General features: G+C 40.5%; 1 protein-coding gene across 3 annotated transcripts in view; it reads left to right on the forward strand.

Moving 5' to 3' along the window:
• tdrd7 (tudor domain containing 7) overlaps positions 1–25,433 on the forward strand; it is a 124,615-nt gene that overhangs the window by 83,023 nt on the left and 16,159 nt on the right. For all 3 annotated transcript variants that reach the window (XM_033017847.1, XM_033017848.1, XM_033017849.1), the window contains 4 exons: positions 7,362–7,548; positions 9,000–9,111; positions 14,019–14,221; positions 15,690–15,824. In XM_033017847.1, coding sequence (XP_032873738.1) covers positions 7,362–7,548; positions 9,000–9,111; positions 14,019–14,221; positions 15,690–15,824 — 637 coding nt within the window. The remainder of the gene's footprint in view (positions 1–7,361; positions 7,549–8,999; positions 9,112–14,018; positions 14,222–15,689; positions 15,825–25,433) is intronic.

A 25,433-nucleotide genomic window follows, 5' to 3' on the forward strand; every position in this document is an offset into this window, starting at 1 on the left:
ATTTTGCTCTCCAGAGTTTTTTTTTTTCAAAGAGCCTCTTTAACCCATCTGGCTTGTACTAGCCCAGGAGGAGTCTCGTCAGTCCATCAGTAAGTATTCCTCTTGCAAGTATGAATCCTCACCCCAGTATTTTTCTCGTTCCCTTCATTGGCTCCCTGTGAGATCCAGGCCAGGATAGACTTTCCTCCTTCATTTAAGGAATTGCAGGGCAATTTTCTTGCTGCACAGTGGTTGATTGTTGCCTGGAGCATGCTGCTGGGGTGGAGGTGGTTGTGATAGTGACGTTTAAGAAGCTTTTAGATAAGCATATGGATACACAGGAAATTGAGGAATATTGATCGCATACAGGTAGATAAGATTAGTTTATCTCGGCATCGTGTTTGGCAGAGACATAGTTTGGAGAGTTTGTTGTTGTGCCGTACTTTTCTGTTGTTTGTTACCCTCTTCTGCATTTGCATATATTTCTTTTTTTTTTGTTAAAGAAAGTTCAGCACAGATGCACCATCTTGCAATAACTACTTGTTATTTGCATAATCATTCCCCCACAATTGCTGTTGTCTTTGCATGCAGCAAAACTGGTGCATTCTACAACCTTGGTTGTTACTCCGGAGGCCATCGCCGTCGTTCTTCCCTTGCCTTCTTTCCTCTCCAAACCCTGTATTAATAGCATCCTTTATTTCTTCCCTTCCCTGAGCATATTGAATTAATTTCCTTGTCTCCCAAACCTTTCTGCACAAAGCTGGCTTTCCTGAAACCCATGCTGGTGGACATGCTAAAGGTACTCTTTGACCCTAGTACTTGTTATCTCCACATCAAAAATTAATCCTCAAAATCTTCTTGCTTTTCTCAGGACTGCAATTACCTACATTTACTTGTATTTTGCTTTCTTAACCTCTCTTGCTATTTCTCCATGAATCTGTCCAGTATGGGCTTGTGCCCATGCTGCAACATTGAAATAGATGTAACCAAAATGGTGGTACATTTACCCTCCATATTTTCTTTGAAATCTTTGACATCCTCAACTACGCAACATGTACAAATTGTACCTTCCCACCATTTTCCAGATTGATGTCACTGCCCTTGCTTGGCTCATTCGTGAATTAGCTTCCTAATCCACATTAGCTCCAGCGCTTCCCAAGGATCTATTCTTGCTGACCCTTTTCAGTTATGTTTTCCTTGTTGGTGACATTCCCTGAATAATAAACTTAGTGGAGATATTGGCCGGCCAATATCTGTGGAATTAGAAAGTTGAGAATTCGGGTTGAAGACTTTTCAACAGAAATAGAAAAAGTTAGTAAAACAAGTTTTAAATTGCACAGAATAGAGAGGATCGAATGGACAGAAGGAGATTGGTGATTGGAGAGGCAGAGGGAGAGAGGCAGAGAAAATTAGAGAATTCAATGTTCATACTGTCAACGAAAGTACCGTATTTGGTGAAATGGTCGCCAAGTCTACGCTTGGCCTTGCTGATGAACAGAGAGAACATTGAGAACTCTGTATGTAGTAGACGAGATTCGGGAAGGTGCACTTGAACTGTCTCACCTGGATGGTCTTCTGGGGTCTGGTGGGAACAGTAGGGGTGGGGTGGGGAAGGTATAGGGACAGGCGTTGCAACTCCTACGGTTGCAGTACTCGGGGAGGGGGTGGTTTAGGTGGGAAGGAATTAGTGAATCAAGGAGTTGTGGAGGAGTGGTCTCTGCGGGAAAACAAAAAGGGTGTTGATGGGAAGATGTGACTGATGGTGGGATCACGTTGGAGGTGATGGAAATGTCAGAGGATGATACTTTGGATGCAGAGGCTGGTGGGCTAAAGGTTGAGGACCAGAGGAATTCTATTTTTGTTCCATTTAGGGCAGGGGTCGGCAACCTTTTTTTGCATAGGGCCCAGGACCCATGTTTGTGAGCGGATGGCGGGCCACATCTATCGCCATAGTTAATAAATGGAGAATAATAACACATACTAACTAAATTAATAATTAGTAATAACACACTGTGGCAGCACCTGGTGGTAGGCCACGGGTAGAGCGAACCCTCGGCTCTGGAGAGAGGAGTTAGGTGTCTCGGTGAGGGAGGTGTAAGGTAAATGTCAGCGCCCCTTGAGGCCAAGAGCAGAAGCTGGTTTATGTGCCTGTGCCTCGTGACTGAGGTCAAGTGACCTTCTAGAAGTTTCAGTTAGTTGTTGAAAATAAACTTCTTACAAGACGTCACAGGGTCTTACAGCATACATTACAGGAGGTGCAGGTCATGGGGTTGACCGTTGGGGGTATTTAAGGTCAGGCAACGCCTGTGCCCTTTTGAGGAGTAGGGAGCAACACTGTAATCGTAATCAATACGTTTAGTTCACACAACTTTGGGTTCCGACTGATTCTTGGCTGGACCTACGAGTCCCTGCTATAACACACTAATAATACATAGTTTGCACGTATTTTTCTGCAGTTTCCAGGTCGCCTGCGTGCCCCGGGACTGGCTGCAGTTCCCAGATCCCTCAAGTCCCCGGGACTAGCTGCATTTCCCAGGTCGCCTGCGTGCCCCAGGACTGGCTGTAGCGCCCAGGTCGCCTGCGTGCCCCAGGACTGGCTGTAGTGCCCAGGTCGCCTGCAAACCCTGGGTCTGGCTGTAGTGCCCAAGTCGCCTGTGAGCCCCGGGTCTAGCTGCAATCCCGATGTCGCTTGCGAAGCCCCGGGACTGGCTGTAGCGCCCAAGTCGCGAAAACTAATTGGGGAAAAAAGATGCCTGCGGGGCCGAATGATTTTGGGTTACGGGCCGGATCCGACCCGTGGGCTGTAGGTTGCCGACCTCTGGTTTAGGGGAATGATTTCAGAAAATTATGCTTGAAAATTATGGGGAATGATAGCAGAACTACGCGACATAGAGGAGACACTGGTGAGGGATTCATCTGACAGCAGTAGACAAAACCATCTTTACTGGATGTCCTAGAATGGAAAGCCTCATCCTGAAAGCAAATGCAGTGGCAACGGAGGAATTGATAATAGGAAATAGGCAGGGTGGGCAGAAGTGTAGTCTAGATAACTCTGAGTTGGTAGGTTTGCAGTAGATGACAGTTGATTGTCGGTCCCCTGTGATGGAGACAAGAGAGATCAAGAAAGGGGATCAAGATTGGTCAGAAATAGTCCAGGCAAATTTGAGGCCAGGATGAAAGTTAGTGGTGAAATTAATAAAATCAACGAGTTCTGCATGGTTTAGGTGGCAGCATTGATGTAGTTATCGACATAGTAGTGAAAGAGTTGGGGGATGTTTGAAAAGGCGTGCATAGCTGGGGCCTGTGTAAGTGCCCATGGCTACACCTTTAACTTGGAGAAAGTGAGAGGAGGTGAAAAGTCGAGGGTGAGGACAAGTTCTGCCTGGTGGAGAAGGGTGTAGAGGGAAATTGATTGGGTCTCTTCGAGAAAGAACCTGAGGACCGTGGAGATGTAAAAGGACTGAATGTCCATAGTAAAGATGAGGCAATAGGGGCCTAGAAGTTGAAAGTTGTTGAAATGTGTGTGAGGTGTCTTGGATGTTGGTGGTGTTGGAGCCATTAAGCTTAATTAAGTTTATTATAGTCATGCCTAGTTACCTTTAATTGTTATCTGCCTGTGTTAATGTGGGTGGGATATTATACGTAGTCTGGAGCGTGTTTTTGGCTAGAGGATTCTGGCACAGACTCTCAAATGATTAGTTTTAGTTTTGATGTCGAGGCCATGGAATGAAACAGTTTTCTACCATGACCACGAGCATGATCGGGACATATATTTTGTCAGACGATGTACTTTTACGAGAAGTTTTTTATGATTTATATGACATGAATGGAACGACGATTAAAAACGGAAAGTTATGAGTTATTTCATTGTTTTCTATTACTACAATAAAGAAGCTATTAATCAAGAGATTACTTCTGGTAGATTCATCTTTGCTGTTTCAAATGTGTCATGGAGTGCGTGAGACTACTTTTCTAATCATACCCGACAAATTAGTGGCTATCGAAATTGGATTTAGAGAAGATGTAAAAACCACCGCTACAGGTGGGAAGGGACTGGACAATGGGGTTAGGATGGAATTGAGTTCTGTGTAGGTGAGTTGAGCGGGGCTGGATCAGGCAGAGACAATGGGTCTGTCGGGGCAGTTCTGTTTATGGATTTTGTAGAGGAGATAGAAGCAGGTAGTGCAAACAATAAAGTTTCCCCTCATCCCCTACAATCAGTCTGCAGAAGAGTCTTGACCTGAAACATCACCTATCCACGCTGGCTGACCCGCTGGGTTTCTCCAGCACTTTGTGTCCTTTTTTTGTAAACCAGCATCTAGTTCCTTGCTTCTTCATGGAACATGGATTTGTGATGTTTGGGTTGGGAATCTTCTTCAAACTGATATCGTGGTGTTGGGTTGGGGGGAGGCGGGGGGGGGGGGGGGGGGGGGGGGGCGATGCAGGGTGGGGGGGTGAAGAGAGGTGGGGGCAGGTAAAAACCTACAAAACAATAGTTGGATACAGGTGAGGGGGGGCGTGGGGTGTTGTTAGTAGGTTAGTTGCCTGAAATTTGAGAATTCTATATGCCACTTTTGGGTTGTAGGCTATACAAGTGGAATATGAGGTTCTGTTCCTCCAGCTTGCGTATAACCTCACTTTGGCAATGAAGGAAGCCCAGAACAGAAAGCTCAGTATGGCAAAGGAAAGAGTAAGAATGGTTAGCAGCCAGGAGCTCAACCAGACAGAGCGCAAGTGTTCGACGAAACGATCATGTAGTCTGCACTTGGTCTTTGCCGAATGCAGTTGATAAGGTTAGAGGATGTACATGTGAACCTGTCTCCTACAAGGACTGCAGGGGTCCCTGGATGGATGGGAGGGAGAAGGTTTGTGTACAGGTACTTTAAGGGAGGCGGTATAGGGACATGTGCTGTGACAGGAGGTATAGGGACTGGTGATCACCGACAGTGTGCTCTCTATCTGCCAAGGCCTGCTGGATCTTGTGGTTGCTAACCATTTTAACTTCCTTTCCCATTCCCATATTGATGTTTCTGTCCTGGGTCTCCTCCTTTGCCAAGGTGAGGGCAGACGCAAACTGGAGGAACAGCACGTTGCATTCCGTTTGGGTATCTTGCAACCTTGTGGTATGATCATTGAATTCTCCCAATTCAAGTAAATAACCTCCTAACACATCCTGGTATCTCATCTGGATTTGTGCTGATTTCTCCCCTTCCCCCTGCCCCATCCACCTGTATTCTGTCCTCTGGCTTCACAATTTAAACCTCTTGTATCCTTCGCTCACACTTTTTGTCTCTTCATCTCTACAGTGGCTTGCAAAAGTATTTATACCCCTTGAACTTTTCCACATTTTGTCACGTTACAACCACAAACGTAAATGTATTTTATTGGGATTTTATGTGATAGACCAACACAAAGTGGTGCATAATTGTAAAGTGAAAGGAAAATGATACATGGTTTTCAGTTTTTTTTACAAATAAAAAACTGAAAAGTGTGGCGTGCAAAAGTATTCAGCCCCCCTGAGTCAATACTTTGTAGAACCACCTTTCGCTGCAATTACAGCTGCAAGTCTTTTGGGGTATGTCTCTACCAGCTTTGCACATCTAGAGACTGAAATTTTTGCCCATTCTTCTTTGCAAAATAGCTCAAGCTCAGTCAGATTGGATGGAGAGCGTCTGTGAACAGCAATTTTCAAGTCTTGCCAGAGATTCTCAATTGGATTTAGGTCTGGACTTTGACTGGGCCATTCTAACACATGAATATGCTTTGATCTAAACCATTCCATTGTAGCTCTGGCTGTATGTTTAGGGTCGTTGTCCTGCTGGAAGGTAAACCTCCGCCCCAGTCTCAAGTCTTTTGCAGACTCTAACACAGGGTGATGTGCAATGTTAGTTTTCCGCCACACATAGCGTTTTGCATTTAGGCCAAAAACTTCAATTTTGGTCTCATCTGACCAGAGCACCTTCCTCCACACGTTTGCTGTGTCCCCCACATGGTTTGTGGCAAACTGCAAATGGGACTTCTTATGGCTTTTTTTCAACAATGGCTTTCTTCTTGCCACTCTTCCATAAAGGCCCGATTTGTGGAGTGCACGACTAATAGTTGTCCTGTGGACAGATTCTCCCACCTGAGCCGTGGATCTCTGCAGCTACTCCAGAGTTACCATGGGCCTCTTGGCTGCTTCTCTGATCCATGCTCTCCTTGCCCGGCCTGTCAGTTTAGGTGGACGGCCATACTCTTTCCATTTTCGGATGATGGATTGAACAGTGCTCCATGAGATATTCAAAGCTTGGGATATTTTTTTATAACCTAACCCTGCTTTAAACTTCTCCACAACTTTATCCCTGACCTGTCTGGTGTGTTCCTTGGGCTTCATGATGCTGTTTGTTCACTAATGTTCTCTAACAAACCTCTGAGGCCTTCACAGAACAGCTGTATTTATACTGAGATTAGATTACACACAAGTGGACTCTATTTACTAATTAGGTGACTTCTGAAGGCATCAGAGTAAAGGGGGCTGAATACTTTTGCACGCCACACTTTTCAGTTTTTTATTTGTAAAAAAATTTGAAAACCATGTATTATTTTCCTTCCACTTCACAATTATGCACCACTTTGTGTTGGTCTATCACATAAAATCCCAATAAAATACATTTATGTTTGTGGTTGTAACGTGACAAAATGTGGAAAAGTTCAAGGGGTATGAATACTTTTGCAAGCCACTGTACCAATCATCAAAAAATCTCCTTTGCCTGTATCCACTTATTACTTGCCAAGCTTTGTTCTGCCCCCACCTCTCTTCCAGTTCTTTCTCCCCCCAACCACCCCACAATCTAGTCTAAAGAAAGGTCCTGACCCAAAACTTCACACATCCATGTTCTCCAAAGATGCTGCCTGACCTGCTGAGTTACTCCAGCAGATTGTCATTTATTTATAAACCAGCACTTGGAGTTCCTTGTATCTCTGTTTAAATCAAATTGTTTGATTCATCAAACCAAATTTAAAGTAGACAAAAGTGCTGGAGAAACTCAGGGGTGCAGCAGCATCTATGGAGCGAAGGAAATAGGCAACGTTTCGGGCCGAAACCCTTCTTCAGTCTGAAGAAGGATTTCGGCCCGAAACGTTGCCTATTTCCTTCGCTACATAGATGCTGCTGCACCCGCTGAGTTTCTCCAGCACTTTTGTCTACCTTCGATTTTTCAGCATCTGCAGTTCCTTCTTAAACCAAATTTAAACTTTTGACTACATCAAATAGTTACTGGTAAATGCATAGCCTGTATCCAAAACTTTTTAGAGCTGCCTTGAAAGCCCTTTTTAGAAACAATGAATTTTACACGGAAATATTAACATTTAAAGACTAAGTATGACAATAAAATATCTTTCAGATACATTGGCCCAGAGTATTCTGGAGCTCTTGAGCAAATGGAAGATTCCATGAAAGAGTACTACACCTACACTGTTGACCTAATGCCATTGAGTTCACCAAATGTAGGGCAACTTGTGGCTATTGGTGCTGAAGAGGACGCCTGGTTAAGAGCACAGATTGTTGCTATGGAAGCAGAGAAAGTCAAGGTACTGGTAACTATTCTAAAAGCTGCAGTTTTCACATGGTAGGAACAGTTTAATTTTCAACATCATCCATATACTGAGGTAAATTGGTTTCAATGAAATCCAGTTTAAGGGTAAAAGTGGGCTCAGGAGTATGTTTAAATGCATTTGCCTACTGTTTATGATTTCCTGTGACAAACAGCAAACAGGTGGTAATGGGACAAATTTGACTTTGTAACTTCAGCTGTTTCTAGTTGAGCCCAAAGTATAAATTTATGCTAAAATGCAAGTTACAATTTTGAACGTGGTTAGTGCTCATAAGTAACTGCAGTCATCTTTAATCTTTCTATATTGTCACTTGTATTTTGCATAACATTTGCTCAAACCTTTTAAATCTATGCGTGGAAACAGAAGTGGCAGATAGTAGGTATTGGCCTTCCTTGAATTAAAGTTTAATATTTTACCCAGTAGCTTCTATTGTCATCTTTTGAGGTATTTCCTCTAAGTGCTGTGCGTACCAAAGTTTCACTTCAACTCGGTTAGAAGATCACAGAATTGATAGGCTGTGACTATTAAAAGGTACGTTTAAATATAATACTTCCCCTCAAATATTGACTTGATCATGCCATTCTTCAATACCACTCTGTAATTATGTTGATGGAACTACAATATTTGGTCAGTTTCCTTCAATAATTTCTCTTCCCACTCCAACACACTTATCCTTGGCACCCTGTAGAAACTATTTTTAGTCCATTTGTTTTGTAATCTATGTGTAACTTTATTCAAAGCTATAAAGGGGTTTCCTTACAGTGCTTTCACGTTCTTGCCATCACTAATGGTCACCACTCTTAACACTAGTCCAATAATCTTATCCCGGCATTGTTAAAAATGTCTTTAGTTAAATATTATCAGACGGAACTAATTATTTTTATTGTCCCAACCTCAAAGATTCCCTCGTCATTGGTTCTCTTGCTCCTATTGTGAGCTACCAAGGTACACTCTTCAATGTTAAATGTGTTGTGTGCATAGATATTGTTTTATGATCTCTACGTGAGAATTGAGAGTATTCCAATTTTGGGAGTACCATATTTTAGAAGTAGCATGTGCTTACTCAAGTTGGTGTTAGGCATCACAAGATTCTGGGAGGGGGTGGGGGTGGAAATGATGTGTGTGTGGTATATTTCTATTGTAACAAAACCAAAATTAAGAATAGACAGATGTCAGCATCTGTAGAGAAGCAAAGACATTTTAATATAAAGGGAAAATGGGTGGAAATACAGAATAAATCATTAACATCCTGCTGGATACAATGGATATAGGTTTACCTTGTTAGTATTTAAATTATTTCTATCACATCAATATATCTGATTTGTATGTTTCCAGCAACTATTTATTTTCAATTCCAGGCAATTTTCAGATTGAGAAAGGTCATATTTGGCACAAATCTATTTGTAACTTTCGTGTTTTTCTTTCAGGTGTTCTTCGTGGACCATGGGTTTAATGAGGTTGTTGACAAGGCCAAGTTGTACAAGCTAGATCGAAGATTTTGCTCCTTGCCCTTTCAGGCTGCTAAGTGCAAACTGGCAGGCAAGTAAAACTTTGTTTTAATGAGTTCATGGTTGCTACGTAGACTTCCAGACCAAAATTTAAAATTGGTATTTCATTCTTCAATTCAATTATTACAGTTTGCAACTTACTCTCTCCTGAACCTGATATCCATGCTAAAATGTTTATGCTTCTTTGATATCTTGAGGTAAGAACAACCATGTCTCTGAAAATACTATAGCAGGGAGAATTGAAGCATTTTGGTTTTGTATTGGAATTAGTGTGAAAGATATATCTGTGAAAGATGTATGCAGAAGAGTTTTTTTAAACGTATTATAGTTGTGATCAATGGTGAACAATGCTGGTTATGGAAACAAAAGTTTTTTTCTCCAGCAAAGGATATCCATTTCTTGTTGTGAGGACGTGATAATATTTCCCGATTTGTTCAATGTGCACAGACAAATTATAATTATTCTACCTGAAAATCATCAGATACTACATTCCAAATTCATTTGTTGTGCAATCATTTATGTGGCCACTCCTTCATTTTCATACCATCTGCATGAACTTAATCTGTTACCAACATTATTTGTTTCCATCCGGTTGCATGAAAACTTGTTACGATCAGTCACTTTGGGAATTTTTTAGCTATTATTATATCTTTAGGATAGTCTAATTCTGGTTTTAAAGCATACATTTATTTTCCACAAAATTATTTTTGAGGGTTAATATTGTCTGTAGCATTCTTGCTCATTTGCAATTGGATCATGAGCTTTGGTCTATGCCAGGAGCTGGTTTAAGATATTCAACCCTATGATCAGCTGAAAAGTTACAAATATAACCAACTGATAAGCTTGGTTTCTTCAGAACAAATTTGTGTTCACTAGATTCATTTGTAAAGTGGCAAGATTCAAGTTCAATGATATAGTGGGCACAATGATCTTTGTGTACTCATCAACATCTTATAACACAGGAGATCAGTTGGTCACTTGGGTCCATGCCATTTCCCAAGAAAGTAGTCCCATTTGTCCTCTCTTTAGGTTTAGGTTTATTATTGTCATGTGTACCGAGGTACAATGAAAAGCATTGTTTTGCTTGCCATCCAATCCAATCCGATAATACTATACATAATACAATCAAGCTAAACTGAAGTACTTGCAGGTAAAGTGAAGATAAAGATAGGGAGTGTAGAATATAGTTGTCACATTTTCCCTTTACCCAAGGGAGTGAGTAAAATATTACCCAAATATCTCTTGAGGCAAATAATTGCATCAAAACCTCATTATACCGAATCTTCTATATTGACTAGTAGGTTGTCAGCACTACATTTCCTCTTGAATAAATTACAATATAATAAATGGGGGTAACATTAGTGACTTTATTGTTGTCGAGAAAATGTTGAACCTGTTGGAAGTCAGTTAGCCAGCCTGTAGTACTAATCTGTTGAATATTCTGCAGAGAATCTTTGATTCACAAAAGGTTGAATTATTTTGTCATTTATTGACAATAGCTAAGCACATTTGCACAATACTGCTGTGCTGAGTAGAAAGGTTCTCTGAGGTTTCTAAAATTAAGTCAACATCAGCAGCATGAAGACCAATACATTATTAGACATGAGCCTGCAGGAAATAGTATAACAATCCATAATCTCAATTAAATTATCAAACGGAGTCTTCCACTGAGCAGCCACCTGCTTCTTGGGGTGAAACATCTGCCATGAGAACCAGCGTAGAAGGAAGCCTGAATGGTTTATAATAGGTTTCCACTCCCTTGTGACTTTGATAGCTGGTGGGGTTGTACCGCAGGTTTACTGGCTGCCAAAGCTCCCATAGGGATTGAATATTTGAAATGTATTTCACATTTGCAAACATTCAAAAATTATTGTAATTTTGCTATAATTTTAGATTAAAAATAATACTAATTTAAGAAGATAAATTGATTGTGCAATCTAATGCATTTAAGTTTGGTTTTTATTGGAATCAATCCGAAATAATAGTATAATTTGCATTGAAATGCACCAATTAATTGGAGAGTAGGCATGAATGTCAGAGATGGTCGTGTTGACTATCTTCATTCTATCTTTCTGGGAGGTAGCAAGAGTTGATTGACAAACTCACAATTGGTAGACGGATCAAAAATGTTAGTCCTTGGGATCCAAGAAAGAGTGTCACATTAGATTTAAAATATATGCTGTCTAATCTGTTGAGTTCTTCTGGCAGTTTCTTTTTGTAGCAAGGGATAATAGTTGATGGTATGTTATGCCCAATTTGTTCCTCATCACATCAGTGCACTGTTCCTTTCTGCAATTGTTTCCTAATGAATTCAGTGAGAAGCCATTTTCCTCAAAAATTAAAACACAATGCTGGAACAACTTAACAGGTTATGCAGCATCTGTGGAAAGAGAACTTTTCAGGAATTAGACCCTTCTTCAGAATAGAGTGAGAGAACCATGTTAGTTTAGGGAGCAGAGGAGGGTGGGGTTTGACATTGGGTGGTATAAATTATTTTTTCTGACGGTGAAATACTGCGGCTGTTGAGCAGTTAAACTCTTTTGTTTGTGTAATGTATTGCTTATGTTGCAATGTTTGCATTATATTCTACAGTCTGACCTACTGGGATATGCCCTGTAGGCAAAAATGGCCAGTCCAGATGAAACAGAGGAATTGAGTTGTCTAAAGTTGGCGAATTTGATATTGAGTTCTGCAGGCTAAAATATGTACAGATGAAAGTTTGTGAACAATTTGTTGGGTCTCATGGTAATAGTACAGGAGTCCACAGACAGGTCAGAGTGAGATAGTGAATAAAAGTGGCAGGCAACATGTAACTCGGGATCACTCCTGCAAACTGAGCAATTCCATCTTATGTGTGTTTGTATTTTTCAATGTTGAGGACAAATTTCTAAATATCAAATATTAGATGGAAAGAAGCACAAGTAAATTTGAAAGTGAAAAGTGAGTCTGTGGAATTCTCTGCCTCAGAGGGTGGTGGAGGCAAGTTCTCTGGATGCTTTCAAGAGAGAGCTAGATAGGGCTCTTAAAAATAGCGGAATCAGGGGATATGGGGAGAAGGCAGGAACGGGGTACTGATTGGGGATGATCAGCCATGATCACATTGAATGGCGGTGCTGGCTCGAAGGGGTAAATGGCCTACTCCTGCACCTATTGTCTATTGTCTATTTCCTGGAATGTTTTTCTCTTTCTGTTTTCTCTGACTCTACAGGAGCAAATTGATAATTTTCAATCCTTTTGGGTATAAATTCATGTAGAAGGGAGATGGGGGGTTCAAATGTAACAGTGCATTCAGAAAGTATTCAGACCCGTTCACTTTTTCCACATTTTGGCACTTTACAGCCATATTTTAAAATGGATTAAATTCATTTGTTTTAATCATCAATCTACACACATTACCCCAGAATGAAGAAGTGAAAACAGGTGTTTAGAAATTTTTGCAATAATTAAAAATAAATAACTGAAATATTACATTTACATAAGTATTCAGACTCTTTGCTATGACAATCAAAATTGAGCTTTGGTTCATCCTGTTTCCATTGATTATCCTTAAGATGTTTCTACAACTTGATTGGAGTCTACCAGTGGTAAATTAAATTGAATGGACATGATTTGGAAAGGCACACACCTGTCTATATAAGGTCGCACAGTTGACAGTGCATGTCAGAGCAAAAACCAATCCATGAAGACGAAGGAATTGTCCGATGACCTCCGAGACAGGATTGTGTTGAGACACAGATCTGGGGAAGGGTATAAAACAATTTCTGCAGCATTGCAGGTCCCGAAGAGCACAGGGGCCCCGTCATTCTTAAATAGAAGAACTTTGGAACCACAAGGACCCTCATAGAGCTGGCCGCCCGGCCAAGCTGAGCAATCGGGGAGAAGGGAATTGGTCAGGGAGGTGAGCAAGAACCCGATGGTCCTTCTGACATCTCCAGAGTTCCTCTGTGGAGATGGGAGAACCTTCCAGAAGGACAACTATATCTGCAGCACTCCACCTATCGTCCCTTTTTGGTAGCGTGCCCAGACGAAAGCTACTCCTCAGTAAAAGGCACATGACAGCCGACTTGGCCAAAAGCCATGAGAAACAAGATTCTTTGGTCTGATGAAAGCAAGATTGAACTCTTTGGCCTGAATGCCAAGCGTCACGTCTGGAGGTAACCAGGGACTGTTCATCACCTGGCCAATACCATACCTAAGGTGAAGCATGGTGGTGGCAGCCTCATGCTGTGGGGATGTTTTTCAGCGGCAGGAACTGGGAGACTAGTCAGGATCGTGGGAAAGATGAACGGAGCTTGATGAAAACCTGCTCCAGAGCGTTCTGGAACCACTCAGGTGGTTCACCTTCCAACAGGACAACAACCCTAAGCACACAGCAAAGACAACGCAGGAGTGGCTTCGTGATAAGTCTGAATGTCCTTGAGTGACCCAGCCAGAGCCTGGACTTGAACCCGATCGAACATCTCTGGAGGGACCTGAAAATAGCTGTGCATCGACGCTCCCCATCGAACCTGACAGAGCTTGAGAGGATCTGCAGAGAAGAATGGGAGAAATTACCCAAATACAGGTGTGCCAAGCTTGTAGCGTCATAGCCAAGAAGACTTGAGGCTGTAATCACTGCCAAAGATGCCTCAACAAAGTACTGAGTAAAGGGCGTGAATACTTGTGCAAATGTGATATTTCAGTTACTTCTTTGAAGGCGACTACTCGGCAACCACCTGCGAACATGTGGCGACCACATAGTCTCCTGCAGTCGCCTAGGTGGGACAGGCCCATAAGGCTGTAACGTAACAAAATGTGGAAAAAGTGAAGGGGTCTGAATACTTTCTGATTGCACTGTAAGTAGTGAAGTTTTATGATTGTGGCATTTAATTTAATTTTTAATGGAGGTATGCTTGTGGATACAACTGATTAGTTAAAGTGAGGTTATTTGTGTTTTAGGTCTTGAAGTGTTCTGCAAAGAGCCATGTGTATTGGAATCCTTTGAACTCCTGGCTAGTGGAAAGATATTGCTAATGGAAATCTTAGAAAGGAGCGAGGTTCCACTTGTTCTTTTGTATGACACTTCGGGGGATGATGATTTTAACATCAATACTGCATGCCTGAAGGCTTTATATGACAAGATACTTGGACTGAATTTGAAGGTAAATTCTTTGTTCTTCTATTGGAAGGTCAGTCTTTATGTGAAAGAGTGCAGCTAAAAGATGAAATATTAAGATATTAGTTTCCTACATTGCTCAAAAAGATGATCTTAGCCTTTCTCAGGGGTAGCACTCTACTTTCAAAAATAGTTTCCATTCAATTATGCAGTAAGTTTTCAGTTACTTTCATAATTATCTTTTTCCAGAAGTGCATGGTTTTATTTCAGAATACGTAGTGCATTTTTCACTTTAAGAATGTAATCCCACTTGTTAGCTTTTCCTAAACCCTAAAGTCCCAGACCGTTTGTCCCACCCCAGAACCCAATGTCATGGTGTGGTGACCCTTAATATCTGCAAGATTAGAGTTGATGATCGACCTAAGGAAGCAGGGAGGGGGTTGAACAGACTTGTCCTCATCAATGGAGCTGCTGTAGAGATGGGTGACAGGCTCAAATTCGTAGGCATCCCTTTTACCAGCAACTTAATTGGATTCTTCACATAGATATGGTGATCAAGAAAGCACATCACCTAACTTACTTTCTTGGGCATCTGAGAAGATTAGGCATGTCCAAAGGATTTTTTCACCTTTTATAGGTGCATATTGGGAGTTATTCTTGGAGGATGCATCTCAGTCTGGTTTGGCAATTGTTCCACCCATAAGTGTCTCAACCTGCAGAAAGTGGTGAATACAGCCCAGTCCTTGTCTCTTCCTTCCATCCCCTTGGACCATTACATCAAATTGGATGATTGGAAATTTGGAAGTATCATCAATGGTGCCTGCCACCTGGCTTTTCCCTTTTCTCTCTTCTATGTTGTGGGAAAATGTAAGAGCTAAAAAGCCCAGGTGTCCAAACTTAAGAATAGCATCTTCCTCACTGCTATCAGGCTCCTGAATAAATCACCTCTTTCTCAACCTCTTCCTGGAAGTGCTCCCACATACTCTTACTCTTAACTCTATCTCATTATTTTATTTTGTTCTTGCAATTACTTTTTGCATGGCTTCAGATTGCACGCCAATCTTTGCAGTAGTTGTATCTATCATTGAAATTATTTGTTTCATCTCTGCTCATTTACCTGGCTTCTTGTCAACTCTCCATTTCAACCCCCCGCCTTCTTCTCTTTCACAATTAAAAATGAGGCAAATAGGGATTTGTTTTAGAATGATCACTACATCCTGATCTGGGTTTGAACTTCACTCCACACCCATCACTATCACCCTGTGGTGCTTAATGTATTGAGTTATTGCCAGTGCTACATAAATTCAGTTGTTATACAATTCATAATTCTTAATGGTTGGATGTTTAGGAAAAGCTGCAAATATGCTTTTTTTTAGTGTTGCAGCTAAAAATTAAAGGTTGATCTAAAAGGCCTTTCATCAAAATTGAGCAAGTCATGTCATGAAACCCATGAGAATTGCAAAGGATTTTGGTAATTAGTTTGGGTTACAGTCTATATTGTTGCTGGGTTACAGGAAAATGGTGTATACCTCAATGTAGTCGTTACCAACGTCTGTTCAGATGGGACCATCTACTGTCAAGTTCCTTCAAAGGGTTGGACCCAGCTCAATGCCTTACTTGAAAAAGTTGAGCAATATTTTAACTACCGGGTATGTTTTACTTTTAATTATTTATGTTATTATTATATAATTCATGTGAATATGAAGGTTGTTTTGTTGCATTTATGAATTCAATTCGGCATCTAACATTCATGTCAGTTAACATCATGAACCTGTTTTCTTGTAAGAAAGACTTGAAATGTTTGGTAATCAATTACATTTTGTATTTAACATTTTCTGCTTATTCTGCTCATCCTTTTGACTACCACTTTGTCATCTCCATCTTGTTTATCTTTTTTTTTTGCTGTCTTCACTCTCTGTTCCATTGTTGTTTCACTCCTATTGGACTCATTGCTTTACTGATGTACCTAACACCCAAATTCTTTTGAATTGTAGGTCTGTGCTAAAATCATAATTGTTGTGTATTATGTGGATAGATGTGATTAGATGGATATTTGTTGGGGAGATTGGGTGGATGACTGAAATGTTATCAAATATTTTTCTTGCTTATGCGCTCTGTTCTGGATTGAGTTTTCAATATCTAGAGTCTGGCCCCTAATAAGAATGACATATGAGAAAGTTGGGATCAAAATACGACATGGAAGGAATGATGATACTTGGTGTCTAAGAGCACAGTGAATGCAAGCATTTCAACATCCACCCACATAACGGCTTCCCCACCATAACCTGAGTTTTGGTGTACTCATTCTGAGTTTGTTTTCCCACTTCTCAGTGGAAGACAAGCACCACTCATTCTGTTTGTCCCGGAGGTATTTTGGTTGGAATAATTTTGGTGGGGTTATGACCCTCTGCTTCTAATTCTATTAGCGAAAATACATACTGTATAAACAATCAAATTGGTGTTATTGGTGGCAAAAAGTAAAATAATGTGATTTATATTTTGTGCAGTGTTTGAAACACATTGAATCAGTCAGACCATGCCATGATAAGGGCCCTTCATCCTTGCTTGAGCATTATCAGGTCAGCTTGTTCTTAGGATTTAAAATGTATCCCACACTTGTTCATTATGTACTAGCTATATACAAAATTTGAATTTCAATGCTGTACAATTAGCATTTTCATTTTTAGAACATAGAAAGAGAACATAGAGCATATAACTTAGAAAAGTGCAGCGTACGAACAGGCCCTTCATCCAGTCTTCATTCATAGCTGCAGTGAAAACAATCCCAAGTTTGTCTGTCCTCTCCTTATAGCTAATGCCCTCTAATCCAGGGAGCATTTGGTAAACCTCTTCTGCACCCTTTCCAAAGCCTCCATATCATTCCTGTAATGGGGCGACCAGACTGCACACAACCAAATGTCACCTAACCAAAGTGCTCTAAAGCTGCAATATGACTTCCTGACTCTCTTAATGCATGCCTCAACCAATGAAGGCAGGCATACCATAAGCCTTTTTTACCTTGGTTAATGTTGACACTTTTGGTCTTGGACCCCAAGTCTCTCTGTATATTAATGCTGTTAAGGGTCTTGTCATTAATTGTATATTTCCCCTTATGTTCAACCTCTCAAATTGCAACATCCTATTGCTCGGATTAAACTCCATCAGCCATTTCACTGCGCATTTCTGTAACTGATCTATATCCCACAGTTTACTTTGACAGACTTCCTCACATCTTTGTCTTAGATTTTTTTTTTTTTGATCATGCGCTTGACTTTTTTTCTTACTTTGTGTATATTCCTCAAATAACCTAACTGATTGTACCTTTAAACCTTGCATACACTTCCTTTTTATTTTGTCCTCTTATCTTGTTATCCTTATCCCTCCTCCTTATTCCTCTTCTTGCTGATCATTGATCAACTGGGCTTTAAATGACTCCCACTTCAGATGCAGATCTGTCCAGTAACTGCTCCTAATTTAGTCTCCCTAATATTGTTGTTATTTGCCTTACTCCAATTTAGTCTCTTCCTCCAAAGTCTGGACATATCCCTATTCAAAGTGATCTTAAAACTTAAGGAGTTGTGGTCACTATCCCCCAAATGCTCTACCACTGGAGCACCAGTCACCATACAATGTTTAATGTAACTTTGTATCTCGTTATTTCATTCTTAAAGTTTACATTAAGGACAAGAAACTGAGAAGGGGGTGAAATCAGTTTAAAACTCAAAAGAAAGCCAGCAGTTAACTGTTCATGCCAGGTACCATATTAGTCTCATCTATACAAGATCTGCAAAATTGCAGAAATCAATTTTAAGGAAGATATATATGATTGTGTAATGCATGAAGGCTGAAAATGGACGACCTGGAGTCTGAGCTTCAAACGCTGAGGCACATCAGTGATGGGAAGTATTACCTGGATGCTGTGCTTCTGGAGGCAGTTATGCCTGCTAGAGTAACTGCTTCCAACGTGGTCCGTGCTGACGTAGAGGGTGAACTGCTAGTGAGGCAGGCAGAGGAGCAGAGATGAGGACTGAGTTAGAGGACTGTAGGAAGGATGAGCAACCTGACCAGGGCACCATGGTTCAGGGGGCCAATCGACAGGGTACAGGGAAGAAAAACATTGTCATTGGGGATAGTATAGTTAGTGGTATTGACACTGTTCCCTGTCGCGAGGATCGAGAATCCCGAGGCTGTGTTGCCTGCCTGGTGCACTGGTTCAGGACATCTCGTCTGACCTGCAGAGGAACTTGGAGTAGGAGGGGAAAGATCCGGTGGGTACCAATGACGTAGGTAGAATGAGGAAAGAGGTTCTGCTGAAGGAATTTGAACAGCGAGGTACCAAATTGAAAAGCAGAACCAAGAAGGTAATAATTTCTGGATTGCTACTTGAGCCATGTGCAAATTGGCATAGGGTTGAGAGGATCAGAAAGTTGAGCGCGTGGCTCTAAGACTGGTGTGGAAGAAGTAGGTTTGAATTTGTGAGGGGCACCAGTATTGGGGAAGGAGGGAACTGTTCCGACAGGATGGACTCCACTTGAACCTGACTGGAACCAAACTCCTGGCAAACCGTACAACCAGGGCAGTAGATAGAGCTTTAAACTAAACAGTGGGGGGGGGGGGGGGGGAAACAAAAAATTGGAAGTGTACGGGGTGGAGTTAAAGGGAAAGCGTGCAGGAGAAGTTACAGAAGTCTTCAGAATTGATGGGACGGAAAGTTTAAGGAGGGATAAGAGAGTAATGTCAGGTAAAATCGGGACGGTGTGAGAGGGGAGAAGAATACCAAATTCAAAGTGTTTATTTGATTGCGTGCAGTATAAGAAACAAAGTGGATGAGCTTGTGGCATAGTTAGAAATTGGTAGGTATGATGTTGTGGGAATTACAGAGAGGTGGCTGCAAGAGGATTGGAGCTGGGAGCTGAATCTTCAAGGTTATATGTCCTATCGGAAAGACAGACAGGTGGGCAGAGGGGGTGGGCTAGCTCTGTTGGTAAGGAAATAAATTCAGTCCTTAGCAAGGGGTGACAGTATCAGAGGATGTAGAGTCATTATAGATTGAACTGAGAAATTCAAAGGGCAAAAAGACCCTAATGGGAATTATTTACAGGCCCCCAAACAGTAGCCAGGATATAGGATACAAGTTCCATCGGGAGATACAATTGTCATGTAAGAAAGGCAATGCTACTATGGTCATGGGAGATTTTAATATGCAGGTCTGCTGGGAAAATCGGGTTGGCACTGGACCCCAAGAAAGGGAATTTGCAGAGTGCCTCTGAGATGGATTCTTAGAGCAGCTTGTAGTGGAGCCTACCAGGGAAAAGGCAATTCTGGATTTAGTGTTGTGTAATGAACCAGATTTGATAAGAGAACTCAAGGTAAAGGAACCACTAGGAGGTAGCAACCACAACATGATAAGTTTTGATCTAGAATTTGAGAGGGAGAATGTGAAATCGGATGTGTCTGTATTGCAGCTGAGCAAAGGGGAATACAGAGGCATGAGGGAGGAGCTGCCCAAAGTTGACTGGAAAGGGATCCCAGTAGGGATGATAGTGGAACAGCAATGGCAGGAATTTCTGGGAATAATTTAGAAGTTGCAGGACCTTTTCATTCCAAAGAAGAAAGATTCTAGGATGAGAAAGGCGACCACGGCTGACAAGAAAAGTCAAGGACAGTATAAAACGAAATGAGAAAGCATATAGCATTGCAAAGATTAGTGGGTAGCCAGAGGACTGGAAGATTTTAAAGAACAACAGAAGGTAACTAAAAATGCAATACGGGGAGAAAAGATGAAATACGAAAGTAAGCTATCTAATAATATAAAAGAGTTTCTTCAGCTATATAAAGAGTAAGAAAGTGGCAAGTGAACGTTGGACTGATGGAAAATAATGCAGGAAGAGTGATAAAGGGGAGTAAAGAAATGGCAGAGGAATTGAATAAATTTTTTGCATCAGTCTTCACAATGGAAGACACCAGCAACGAAATTCAGGAGAGTCAGGAGGTGGAAGTTAGTGGAGTGGCGATTACTAGCAAGAAGGTGCTTGGGAAGTAGAAAGGGCTGAAGGTGGATAAGTCACATGGACCAGATGGACTGCACCCTAGGGTTCTGAAAGAGGTGGCTTTAGAGATTGTGGAGGCGTTGATAGTGATATTTCAAGAATCACTAAAGTCTGGAGTGGATCCAGATTGGAAAATTTCAAAATTATCCCGCTGCACAGGAAGGCAACGAAGCAGAATAATGGGAACTACATGCTGATTAATCTGACTTCAGTGGTTGGTAAGATTTTAGTTCATTATAAAGGATGAGGTTACGGAGTACTTAGAAGTTCACGATAAGCTGAAGTCAGCATGGCTTTGTGAAGGGGAGGTCTTGCCTGACAAATTTGTTGGAATTCTTTGAAGAAGTAAATAGCAGACCAGACAAAGGAGAGTCAGTAGATGTTGTATACCTAGATTTTCAGAAAGCCTTTGATAAGGTGCCACATGGCAGGCTGCTAAGGAAGATGAGAGCTCATGGTATCAAAGGGCAGATACTAGCATAAATATCAGGTTGGCTGGATGGCAGAAGGCAAAGAGTGGCAACAAAGGGGGCTTTTTCTGGTTGGTTGCCAGTGACTATCCGAGTTCCGGGGGGCTCGGTGCTGGGGCCGCTGCCCTTCACATTGTATATTCATGATTTGGATGAGGGGATTGACGAAGGCTTTGTAGCCAAGTTTGCGGATGATACAAAAATACACGGAGGGGCAGGTAGTGGAGAGATTGGGTATCACCCTTATTGTTTTACAGAAACATTGATTTGGAATATCATGCATTTGCTCAGACATGTTATCTGGCTCTGTTATCCTATTAGTCAAAGTGCTTAACAAATAAGGATTACAATACTTTCAGAAGTACACTATTGTTGTTTAACCAAACATTAGCAACTTTCAGAAAATATTGGGCATTGGTTAAAGAGGGGGAGTTCTAACCTTTTCTTTCTATAATCTTTTTCCTATCCTCTTGAGGAATGATTCTAAGAATAACACTGCTCTGCTTTCCCAATGAATGGATATCTGTAGGGATCAGCAGGATCAAGCCAAAACAGCCTAATCTATATGACTGAGTAACTGCAGTCATTTACAAAATGATTAAGGAGATTACATTATATTTGATGCATGTCAGTTTTTCTTTCACAATTTTGCAGCTACCAATTTCAGGCAGCATTGAAGTATAACTAGTTTCATATACAAACTTCTGCAAATGTTCTACTTTTACCTCATTCTTCAGCAATGTTAAATTATTTAGAGCCAACTTCCTATTGGAGCTAGAAGGTTGTTATTGTTTCATGGAATGATACAGCGTAGAAACCGGTCTCCCAGCACAACAAGTCTGACCAACACTAGTTCCACCTGCCTGCATTTGGCCCATTTTCCTCTAAACCTATTCTATCCATGTACTGGTTTAAACGTTTCTTAATTGTTGCGATAGTACCTGTCTCAACAACCTCCTTCGGCAGCTCGTTCCATACACCCACCACCATTAGTTTTCGAAACAAGTTACCCCTCGGAATCTTATTAAATCTTTCCCCCCTTCACCTTAAACCCATGTCATCTAGTTACCGATTCCCCTATTCTCGGCAAGAGACTCTATGCATTTACCCAATCTATTATTCTCATGATTTTGCACACCACTATAATTTACTCAATCTATTCATCTCATGATTTTATAGACAATCGACAATAGGTGCAGGAGTAGGCCATTCGGCCCTTCGAGCCAGCACTGCCATTCTATGTGATCATGGCTGGTCATCCCCAATCAGTATCCTGTTCCTGCCTTCTCCCCATATCCTCTGACTCCGCTATCTTTAAGAGTCCTATTTAGCTCTCTCTTGAAAGTATCCAGAGAACCGGCAGAAAATTTCACAGACTCACAACTCTCTGTGTGAAAAAGTGTTTGCTCATCTCCGTTCTAAATGGCTTACCCCTTATTCTTAAACTGTGGCCCTTAGTTCTGGAACCCCCCAACATCGGGAACATGTTTCCTGCCTCTAGCGTGTCCAAACCCTTAATAATCTTATATGTTTCAATAAGATTCCCTCTCATCCTTCTAAATTCCAGAGTATACAAGCCCAGCCGCTCCATTCTCTCAGCATATGACAGTCCTGCCATCCCGGGATTTAACCTTGTAAACCTACGCTGCACTCCCTCAATAGCAAGAATGTCCTTCCAGGTGTGGTCTCACTGGGGCCCTGTGAAGTGCAACTGCAGAAGGACCTCTTTGCTCCATATACTCAACACCTCTTGTTATGAAGGCCAACATGCCACTCGCGTTCTTTACTACCTGCTGTACCTGCATGCTTACTTTCATGAACTGATGAACAAGGACCCCCAGATCCCGTTGTTCTTCCCCTTTTCCAAACTTGACACCATTTAGATAATAATCTGCCTTCCTGTTTTTGCTACCAAAGTGGATAACCTCACATTGGTACACATTAAACTGCATCTGCCATGCATCTGCCCACTCACCCAACCTGTCCAAGTCACCCTGCATTGCACACCCCTCATCCTTCTGCGTTCCAAAGAGGTCCTAGAGTCGCACTCGAGTCCTGCCAACATCCTTGTAAATCTTCTCTGCACCCTTTCCATTGTTCCTATAATATGGTTCTCAGAACTGTCAAAATACACATTGAATATAGACCTCTATGTAAATATAGTTAAATCTTTAAAAGAAAACTTATAAATGTAGAAAAAAACCACAATGATAAAAAGACAAAAAGAAAAGAAAAAACAAGACCCCCCCCCCCTAAACTAAAGAAAAAAAGAAAGGGGAAAAAAAAGGGAAATAAAAACAAAATAAACAAAAACAAAGCAAAGCAAAACAGAATCTGAACTGAGAATTTCAACAATTTAAGTCTGTTTGTCATCAAGTCCGTTCCACCATATAGAGGTAAAATAATTTTTATAACAGTTAAAGGGAGCAATTTATGTTGTATGAAAGTGTTGAATAAAATTTCCCCAAGTCTTATCAAATTTAACCAAGGGTTCAACAATGTCACTCCTGATTTTTTCTAAATTTAAACATGATATCGTTTCAGAATACCACCGGAATGTGGTCGGAGGGTTGGAGTCTTTCCATTTAAATAAAATAGATCTTCTGGCGATGAATGTGGTAAAAGCAATCAACCGATGGGCGGAGCGGGACAAATGAATAAAATCTAACATTGGTAGCCCAAAAATTGCAGTAATAGGATGAGGTTGTAAATCAATACCTAAGACTACAGAAATAGTATCAAAAATGTATTTCCAATATTTTTCCAAAAGTGGGCAGGACCAAAACATGGGTCAATGAGGCCACTTCAGAGTTACATCTGTCACAGGTAGGATTTATATGACCATAAAAACGAGCCAACTTATCTTTTGACATATGAGCTCTGTGAACCACCTTGAATTGTATCAGAGCCTGTCTTGCACACATTGAAGAGGTATTGACTAATTGAAGAATCCTCACCCATTTCTCTATAGATAAGAGAAATTTGGAGTTCTCTTTCCCAGTCATTCTTAATTTTATCAAATGTATCTATTTGTAATTTCCAAATCAACTCATAAATAATCGTTATTAATCCTTTCTGATAAGGGTTCAAATGTAAATTTTTTTCCAAAATTTCGGATTGATGTGGTCGCGGAAAAAAGGGTAGAGTGGCCTTCAAAAAATGTCTAATTTGTAAATATCTAAAAAAGTGTGAATTAGGTAAATTATATTTATTGGAGAGTTGTTCGAAATACATAAAACAACCCTCCAAAAACAAATCACAAAAAGCTAATAATCCCTTCCTCTTCCATAACAAAAAGACTTGATCAGTACTAGAAGGTTGGAAGAGAAAATTGGATAAGATAGGACTCGATAAGATAAAATCATTTAGTCCAAAAAACTTACGAAATTGAAACCATATTCGGAACGTATGTCTTATTATAGGGTTAGTCGTATATTTAGTTAATCTCGTAATTGTAAAAGATAACGAGGCCCCTAGAATAGAAGCCAATGATAGCCCTTGTAAGGAATCACGTTCAAGATTTATCCATCCTGGGCATTGGGTATCTTCTAAATCTTTTGTCCAAAATGTTAGATAGCGAACATTGACTGCCCAATAGTAGAATCTAAGGATCGGCAATGCCAAACCACCATCTTTTTTTGATTTCTGTAAGTATTTTTTACTTAGTCTGGAATTTTTATTCTGCCATATATATATATGAAGACATTTTGGAATCTATAATATCAAAGAAAGATTTGGCAATAAAAATTGATATCGTCTGAGATAAATACAGAAATTTAGGTAAAATTAACATTTTAACAGGATTGATTCGGCCAATTAAGGATAAGGACATTGGTGACCATTTAGTAAACTGATGCTTAATATGGTCAATTAAAGGCATAAAATTAGCTTTAAATAAATCCTTGTGTTTCTTGGTGATCTTAATACCTAGATAAGTAAAACTTTCGGTAGTCAATCTAAGTTGAAACTGTCCATAATTCGAAACAAGATTATTTAATGGAAACAGCTCACTCTTACTAAGATTTAGTTTATAACCAGAAAAACTACTAAATTGATTAAGTAATGCTACCATTGCCGGAATCGATTTCTCAGGGTTAGAAATGAATAATAACATATCATCTGCATAAAGAGATAGCTTATGTGTCTTATTCCCACGGATAATACCAAAAATATTAGGGGATTCCCTAATAGCGGTGGCTAAAGGTTCCAATTCAATATCAAATAGTAAAGGATTTAAGGGACAGCCCTGTCTAGTACCTCAAAAGAGCCTGAAAAAAGGGGATCTCTGATTATTAGTAAATACAGAAGCCTGAGCTATATGATATATCAGCTTGATCCAAGAAATAAATTTTGGACCAATCTTAAATTTTTCATGTGTATTGAATAAGTATTCCCATCCTACTCTATCAAATACCTTCTCGGCATCGAGTGAGATGACACATTCAGGGGTTTTATTTGACGCTGTATATACAATATTCATTAATCTCCTAACATTAAAGTATGAGTAACGATTTTTAATAAACCTGTCTGATCTTCAGAGATAATTTGCGGGTAAAATGTTTTCCAATCTCATAGCTAATATTTTGGAAAGAATTTTGAAATCTACATTTAACATTGATATAGGTCTATATGATGTTACTTCAGTAGGGTCTTTATCTTTTTTAAGAATTAAAGAAATAGATGCTTCATAAAAAGATTGTGGTAATCTATTCCTTAAAAAGGCTTCTTTAAATACCTT

This window comes from Amblyraja radiata, chromosome 3, assembly GCF_010909765.2.
Source record: "Amblyraja radiata isolate CabotCenter1 chromosome 3, sAmbRad1.1.pri, whole genome shotgun sequence".
In the NCBI taxonomy this organism is placed as follows: Eukaryota; Metazoa; Chordata; class Chondrichthyes; order Rajiformes; family Rajidae; genus Amblyraja; species Amblyraja radiata.